Source organism: Amaranthus tricolor, chromosome 14, assembly GCF_026212465.1.
Source record: "Amaranthus tricolor cultivar Red isolate AtriRed21 chromosome 14, ASM2621246v1, whole genome shotgun sequence".
Taxonomy (NCBI): Eukaryota; Viridiplantae; Streptophyta; class Magnoliopsida; order Caryophyllales; family Amaranthaceae; genus Amaranthus; species Amaranthus tricolor.
In genome coordinates, this window is record NC_080060.1 from 2965691 (window position 1) to 2975125 (window position 9435).

The window sequence follows — 9435 nt, forward strand, 5'->3', positions numbered from 1 at the left end:
AACAAAACACAGGAATCATGGAATTAATGAATCACTCACTCACAGCATTAACTCACTAAACAAATAATTTTAGATGGTACTACTAATCTTAGACTGAGAGACAAGAAAAAAGACTTCTTTTGGTTTTTTCTCTTAAAGACACTCACATTATTTATTCTATCATTTTTAATTATATTTTAATAAAATTAAATTTTATTTAATTTATCTTAATATAAATTTAATTTTAATTATATTTTATTTTTAATATATATTTTTCTATTTATTAAGCAGTATTATTCAATTTTGTTGTATCAAAAATTTGAAAAGTTAATGAAATTTAAAACTTGCAACGATTCATATACTCCCTCTTTTCATATATTCTTCTCATCGATTTATATGAAAAAAATATTTATATGGGATCTTGATATATTTGTCTTAATATATATTTTCTAAATATCTACTTTTTAGAATGTTTAAAAACTCACAATTAAAATTATTTGATTTTTAAGTTTACATTAAGATCTGCGCAAAAAGTAAATGGGAAGAACAAATAAAAACAAAAGGAGTACTATATGAAGTATTATTAATTTAGAGATTTATTTTTTAAATTTTATAAATATTCCAAAAAAAATTAAAGTTTTATGATTAGATTAGAGATACAACATTATGTATGGGACTAATTCATAGGCGACTAAATGTAGTACTTTTTTCGTTCCATTATACTTGCTACATTTCACTTTTACGTATTCCAATGCATGATTTTGTTTATTTATATGTTGTATTATACAAATCTAAAAATTATAAAAAGTTGATATTATGAAAGTATGCGATTAGACGATTCAAACAAGATTCCACTTGATTATATTTTTACTTACACATTAATCGCAATATATAAAATAAACTTGAACGATAAAAAATGAGAAGGGGTATGAAAATGAGAAGGGTGAGAAGGAGTTTGAGCCGTCGATTTCTCAAAGATCTAATGGTCTGGATATCAAGCCGGAAAAAATAGGGCAAGGAAAAAAAAAATGCTAATTCGGTTTTTTTGAAGAATACAAGCGCCTTTCTCTTCCAAGCTATACTCTTCGAAAAACCTTCAAAACCTTCGAAAAACCTTCGATTTCTTCTGCGAAATCTTCCTCTTCTATTGAATTAAGGTATGCAAATTAGAAATTTACCATTTTATAGTTTTTATTTTTCGATTTGTTTTGATTCATTTCTTAGTTTTCGTTTTCTTCTGCGAAAATGTTCCTCTTCTCTTGATTTCTTAGTCTGCCAAAAATCTTCACTTGTTTTCGTTTTCCTATGTGTACCTTTTATAAATTCAGATTTGTTTTGATTGATTTCTTAGTTTTTCATTTTCGTTTTCGAATTTAGTATCTTCAAAACTCAGAGTCAGATTTACATTTTCGTTTTCTTTGTTGATTTTGATTTAGAGACTCAGATCTTGATTTGAATCTTCTTCTTCCCTTGAATTAAGGTATGCTAATTGAAGATTTACATTTTAGGATTTATGTATCTTCAAAACTCAGTGTTAGATTTTCATTTTCGTTTTCTTTGTTGATTTTGATTAACAGACTCAGATTGAGATTTACAAAAAGTGCTTAATATGGAAGATTCACCAAAAACTTCCAACAATGAAAAAGAATTTTCAGAAGGTAATGTTATTATGTTCTTCAAAAAAAAAATTACTAAGTTATGATTGTGCATATTTACTGTCTTTTTTTTGTAATATTGAAAATCTTTGTTGCCAAGGTGAATGCTACTATGTTCTTAAAAAAAGATACTATGTTGTGATTGAAAGTTACTATGACAATGTATAGCTACTGTCTTCTCTTTTGTAAGTTTGAAAATCTTTGTTGCCAAGGTGAATGCTACTATGTTCTTAGAAAAAGATACTATGTTGTGATTAAAAGTTACTATGACAATGTATAGCTACTGTCTTCTCTTTTGTAAGTTTGAAAATCTTTGTTGCCAAGGTGAATGCTACTATGTTCTTAGAAAAAGATACTATGTTGTGATTAAAAGTTACTATGACAATGTATAGCTACTGTCTTCTCTTTTGTAAGTTTGAAAAATCTTTGTTGCCAAGGTGAATGCTACTATGTTCTTAGAAAAAGATACTATGTTGTGATTAAAAGTTACTATGACAATGTATAGCTACTGTCTTTTTTTGTAATATTGAAAATCTTTGTTGCCAAGGTGAATGCTACTATGTTCTTAAAAAAAGATACTATGTTGTGATTGAAAGTTACTATGACAATGTATAGCTACTGTCTTCTCTTTTGTAAGTTTGAAAATCTTTGTTGCCAAGGTGAATGCTACTATTTTCTTAGAAAAAGATACTATGTTGTGATTAAAAGTTACTATGACAATGTATAGCTACTGTCTTTTTTTTGTAATATTGAAAATCTTTGTTGCCAAGGTGAATGCTACTATGTTCTTAAAAAAAGATATTATGTTGTTATTGAAAGTTACTATGACAATGTATAGCTACTGTCTTCTCTTTTGTAAGTTTGAAAATCTTTGTTGCCAAGGTGAATGCTACTATGTTCTTAGAAAAAGATACTATGTTGTGATTAAAAGTTACTATGACAATGTATAGCTACTGTCTTCTTTTTTTAATTTTGGAAAAACTTTGTTGCAAAAGTGAATGCTACTATGTTCTTAGAAAAGGATACTATGTTATGATTAATGCTTACTATGACTATGTTTAGCTACTGTCTTCTTTTTTTAATTTTAGAAAAACTTTGGATTGTTATACAGGGACTCAAACTCCAAGAACTATTACACAAGTTACCCCAAATGGTTCAACACTGTGGATTCCTCATTGTGAGTTTGATAAAAAGCCATTTGTTGGTATGGCTTTTGAAAACTTAGAGAAAGCCTTAGATTTTTATGGTAAATATGCTGAAATTTGCGGTTTTGATATACGTTCATCTACTACCTACAAAAAAAAGGGTATTGTTTTTTTAAAATATTTTGTTTGTAGTAGGGAGGGTATCATAAAACCTAAACCTAAGAAAAGTGCAGATGTTGTTGCACGTTATAAGAGATCAACCAAAAGAATTGGTTGTAAAGCTAGATTGATTTTGAAATATGACATAGCGAAGAGAACATACCATGTTTTAAAATTCGAAGAGGCGCACAATCATTGTCTAGTTAGCCCTACATCGCGTCAATTTTTATTGGGTAATAGGAAAATGACTTTGTTGCACAAAAATTTCATATCTAAGAATGCACGGGTTAATATAGGACCGGTTAAATCCTTTAGATTGTTTAAGGAAAATGTCGGGGGTTATGAGAATGTGGGAGTGACAATGCAAGATTTTAAGAATTTCCATAGGGATTTGAAAACATATATTAAAGGAGATGATGGGAAGATGTTGATCGAGAATTTTATCAGAAAAAGAGATATTTACACGGGGTTTTATTTTGATTATGCTTTAGATGAGGAGGACCACATTTCACGTTTATTTTGGGCCGATGCGATAAGTAGAAAGAATTATTGTTTATTTGGAGAAATGGTTACTTTTGATTGTACTTATAACACCAATAAGTATAGCATGGTTTTAGCCCCTTTTACTGGTGTAGATCATCATAAGTCTTGTATTACATTTGGTATAGGTTTATTAGCTAAGGAAGATAGTGAATCTTTTGAGTGGTTATTTAGAACTTTTTTACATTGTATGGGGGATTGTATGCCAACATATTTGATAACTGATCAAGACCCTGCAATGAAAATTGCGATTAAAAATGTATTTCCACACACAATACACAAACTTTGCATGTGGCACATCATGAGTAAAGTGACTGATAAAGTTGGACCGGAAATGAACAAAAATGAAGATTTTTTGAAAGAATTAAATGGGTGTGTGTGGAATATTGATCAAGAAGAAAATGAATTTGAGGAAAAATGGGAGGGAATTATGACCAAATACAATCTTCAAACAGATAAATGGTTTACTAGTATATTTAGTATACGAGATCAATGGATACCCGCATATTTTAGGGATATCCCATTGGGGGGGATTTTGAGAACTACATCCCGATCGGAAAGTGTTAATAGTTTCTTCAACCATTTTTCAAACCCTCACATGACACTTGTTGAATTTTATATGAGTTATGAAAGTGCAATGGATGCACAGAGGTACAAACAAGATAAGCTCAATGCTGAATCACTTCACACAAACCCACAATATAAAACACCATTGCCGATTGAAAAACATGCCGGTGAAGTCTATACTAGAAAAATTTTTTTTCTTTTTCAAAATGAAGTTTATAAGTCTTGTTTCAAAACTTATATTCAAAATATTGAAAAGATTGAAAGTGTGGAAAGTATAACTGTTTTGGACTCAACGGTAAGTAAGATGTACAAGGTGAAATTTATACTGGGAAGTTCGATTGACGAGTTGAAGGTAGATTGTGATTGCAAGTTATTTAAACGGATAGGAATATTATGTTCCCATGCGATTTGTGTTATGAGTGCAAGACAAATAACACAAATACCAAAGCAATATGTTTTAGATCGTTGGACGAAGCTAGCATTAAAGAAGCCTATTTTTGATTTGCATGGGAATCTGATTGAAGAGAGCAAAAAGTGTAACAACGTGGGGAAGTTGTTGGGGGAAGTTTGGTGTGAAATATTCAATTGTGTAGGTTTAGCTCAACGGAGTGAGAGTGATTTACAATCACTTTTACAAAACCTAAAAGATATTAGTAGAAAATTGGAGGAAAGTGATGATGTGAGGGTGGACATTACTAAAGAACAACAAATCGAATTGTTAGTAGGCATAAGTTCATCTTCGACAATGGAAATACAAAACCCAATCCAATCAAAGAACAAAGGAAAAAGGCAAAGAATAATTGGGGAAAAGGAACAAACTATTGAGCAAAGCAAGAAGCCCAAAAGAAAGTGCAAAACTTGTGGTAAATTTGATTATCATGATAGTCGAAATTGCCCATCAACAAAAGATACCCCACTTAAGGTATAAAATATATATAATTTGCTTATATTTTATTGTATCCTTATTTAATAATTTGATTATGTAAATGAAAGTGCAAAATTTTTGTTATGCAGAAAAATTGATGCTGAAGAACAGATAGATGAAGAGATTATATTAAGATGACTATGGAAAGCTACTGTCTTTTGTTTTGTAATTTTGAAAAATCTTTTGTATAGCTACTATGTTCTTAGGAAAAGATACTATGTTATTATTAAAAGTTACTATGACTATGTATAGCTACTGTCTTCTGTTTTGTAAATTTGAAAAAACTTTTGTTGCAAAAGTGAATGATACTATGTTCTTAGAAAAAGATACTATGTTGTGATTAAAAGTTACTATGACTATGTATAGCTACTGTCTTCACTTTTGTAAGTCTGAAAAATCTTTGTTGCAAAAATATCAGCATAACATATATCAGCGTTCTTCACCCTTTCAAAATGATTCCACACAACTGATGTTAACCGTTTTGGTTTCTTAATCACTATCTCACTTGATATTTACATCACATGGGTTTGATATGAATATCTGCAGAAAATTCAAAATCGGATTGATAAAATCGAACTCGTTATTTTCATATAGTATCAATCTAGCATACACACTAATCAGCTTATCCCTTGATATGATCATAAATTCACAGATTGCCATTAACTTAGACACCAACAGTTTTTTTTTTTCTTTTACTTTTTTAAATTGCAGGAGAGGGTGAGGGAAAAAGATGGGCCAAACCAGAATTGAACCGAGGACCGTACAAATGCATACCTTATCTGCTCCAATCAAGACAAAACCGGATTTTTGACACCAATACTATACAAATATTCATGAAAAAACTTCACATTATTACAGTAATTAGATTATCTAGTAATTAGATTATCTAGTAACTACAGTAATTAGATTATCTACTATGTTCCATCAAATGTTTGTACAACTAAAAACTTCACAACTTCATGTTGTACTTCACATTAACGAATCTTTAATCTTCTGATAGAAACTTGTTTGGCAATGGAGCGTCTTTTATCCTTAAAATTGGACACCTCTTCTAAAACTTTAGATCTTTGTTTGTTCAAATCAGATAACACCAAAGATCCAGCAATCTTAGCTCTTGCAACATGTCTCAATGGAGCCTACATAAAAAGAAAATACATTTAGTTTGAATCTTTTAATTAGAATGTCATTCAAAAAAATACATTTAAAGATAATATTAAGAAGAAAAATCGTAACTGCATTCAATATTGGACACTGGAAATCAACTGTTCCCTCAAAAAACAGCATGCTCATCATCATGAATACATCACTTTCAATGTTAGTCCTAGCAGTTGTTTTCCAATCAGTGGGAACTCGTTCCATTTTCCATAATGGAATAACATCAGTAGCTTGCATCTTATCATCAAAAATTATTGACAGCAAATCTTTCTACAAAAGTTTCATTTAAATATTTATTAATAAATATTTCATAATCATAGCAACATAGGCAAAAGGTTTTTCAGGATAATAAAATGCTACACATACCATAGTGTCACCTAGCTTTCTAATTTCTTCTTCTGAAATAGCAGTATGGTTCACATTGTCAATCCATTGCACTATTCTTTACTTCATATTCAAAAGAAGTAAGAAGTACTGACTGCCCTTCAGTATCGGAACAACAATTTGTATATTATATATCACTGAATCAATAAATATATCTAAAAAAAAGTGTCTGCACAAGTACTAACTACCTATTAGTAGCTATAATAACTAAAATAGTGACTATATAAATCAATCAATCATTAAAAAAATATCTTACCAGATCAAACTTAGACAAATCAACTTGGTTGAAATCCACCCATTTGACCCAAGAATCATAAATTAAATCAATTTGTTGAGAACCACCACTATTATTAAAATCCAACAAAGCAAGCTGTAAAAATAAACAATGAAATAACTAAAAATAGTTCAAAATAAAAGAAAAGTTATTTAGAATAAAAATGACAAAAAACGTACGAACTAGCATTAAAAAAGAACTTTTTGGAAGATTCTTTGTTCTTTTCATTTTCATTGAGTAATAAACACCAACAATCCACAACAGAAACATGAGTACACTTTGAGGGATCCCCTAGATTATAAAACTCTTCCCTTTGAATTCTCAAATTGTCCTCAAAATTCACAAGCAATTCACTGTCAAATAAAAAGAATAAAATAAAGTATAATAAAAAACAAAAATCACAAAAAAAGAAAAACAAAAAAAAAGACTCACCTATTGCCGAAACATTTATCAGAAACAAAACAATAGTCAACTGATTCTTGAAGTAACGAACCAAGTGTTCTCATATATTTTTTGTTTGATTTCATCAGATGTGAAACATACGTAAATTTGTCATTCACACCTCTAAAAGGAATGGAACACTTTGCCCTGCCATGTATCAATACATTCTCATAACCATGGCTTTCAAAAACAGTGACATTATTTGCCACATCATTAACAACTTGATCCAATTCAACCTCATCCAGTACATCATTAACAACATCTACATTACCCTCATCAGCAACAAAAACCTCATTCACCATCCTTGGAATAGAGGAAACCCATTTAACCGTGTCAACTATTTCATCAATTGTATTCAGCACGGTAGGATTCATAAAAAAACCTTGGGTTTCAGAAAAAGGTGTGGATGAGGTAGAAGGAACATCAGGAAAAGGGACAGGAGGAGAAGAAAATGAACGTTTTTGTTCTAAGAACAATTTAATTTTCTCCATGTAAAACTCAGAGACAACTTGAGTGTCCCTCCTCATGAGCATCAGCAACTCACATATTTCCTACAAAAATAAGTAAAGATAAAGTTAAATGTTGTTCAAAAGAAAGTAACTATGACATTATAAAAAAAATACTATGTTATGATTATTTTCCAAAAGCTACTGTGTTCTGTTTTGAAATTTTGAAAAATATTTGTTGCAAAAGTGAATGTTACTATGTTCTTAGAAAAAGATACTATGTTGTGATTAAAAGTTACTATGACTATGTATAGCTACTGTGTTCTGTTTTGGAATTTGAAAAATCTTTGTTGCAAAAGTGAATGCTACTGTCTTCAAAAAAAATATTTGTTATTATTAAAAAATATAATGTTGAAGGCAACATAAATAAGTAAGATCATACTTACATCCTCAGCTAATCGGCGTATATCAGAATTACGCATTGCATTCAACGGCAACTGAAACTCAATTTTATCATCGTCTTGCACTGTTTGATCTCTGAAGGGTTCTTCATTTACACTTGGTTGTCCAATATCAACGTTGTTCACCTTTAACCCAACAGCTTGACCATACTCAAAAACCATTGTTTCACTCACAGGATATGTACTCAAAATTAAACCACTGCCAAAATGATTAGTAGATGTTTCCTCCTTAATTCTTTTTGACACATCCTTATCAGTCCAATGAGAGATAAGAGGTAAAGAGGATGGCAAAGAGATATTCTTGAATTTCAAACGATGAAAATAAATAATTTCCAACAAAACAATGCAACCAGAAAAAAATTGCAACTTTCCTTTACGATATCTAACAACAGAGTCACAAAACTGATCAAGAACATACTTACACCAATTAAAAGTACTAATCTTATTCGGATCTACTATGGACTTTACAATCTTAAGGGCTATTGTTCTGTTTTGGGTAGGGGCTAAGAAAGAAGAAATAGCATGCAAAACAAAAAGTTGCTTGAACTCATCCCCACCATCAATCATCTTAGGGATCATTCGTTCAAGCAATTCTAAAGGAATTGCTGCATTTGTATCTTCAAAACCAAAAAAAGATCTAAATTCTTGTTTCAAGGGAAAATCAGGATTATACTTGTTCGCACACCTTGAAACTAATTCTACATCATTGTTTGGGTTCAGAGGTAGACAAAAAACATCATATACATCATGTTCAGAAATCGGAAAGCACTTCAAAGAGTCTATTGAAAACATACAACTACCGGGATCAAAACGATCTACAAGCCAACCAAGCATTGCAGATGGATTTCTACATAACTTTAAACTAAGAAGGCCACCAAAACCAATCTCTCTCACTGAGATTTTATGTTTCTCAGTGAATCCCTTCATCATTTTGATCAATTGAGAAGGTCTACTTTTTGTTTGAAAAGTAGATCTCAATCTGCAACAACAAAAAAAAATATACAATGTTCTTAGAAAAAGATACTATGTTATCAATAAAGGATACTATGACTATGAATAATTACAATGTTGATGACCTGGAATACTTTGTTGGAATTACAATGTTGGAATTCAACATACTAGTCGATAAAATTACCTTACAGACCTTTGTTGTACATTGTCAGTTTCCTCAGCTCTTCTCTTTCTTGTGTTGGAATTCAAATGTAAATTAGAAGTGGAGGGAATATCAACTGGAATACTGCGACCTCTTGTTTTTGCCATGACAACTAAAAAAAAGTGTGATAATCGAAGTTGAAGTCATCATC

The 9435-nt window shown here is 30.4% G+C and overlaps 1 protein-coding gene across 1 annotated transcript; it reads left to right on the plus strand.

Moving 5' to 3' along the window:
* Positions 1–1417: 1417 nt before the first annotated feature.
* LOC130800281 (protein FAR1-RELATED SEQUENCE 5-like) lies at positions 1418–5108 on the plus strand. The gene is made up of 4 exons (XM_057663737.1): positions 1418–1459; positions 1557–1637; positions 2746–4834; positions 5060–5108. Exons 2-4 carry the CDS (start codon positions 1589–1591, stop codon positions 5106–5108), a joined length of 2187 nt encoding a protein of 728 aa, XP_057519720.1. The 5' UTR covers positions 1418–1459; positions 1557–1588.
* The last annotated feature ends 4327 nt before the right edge of the window (positions 5109–9435 follow it).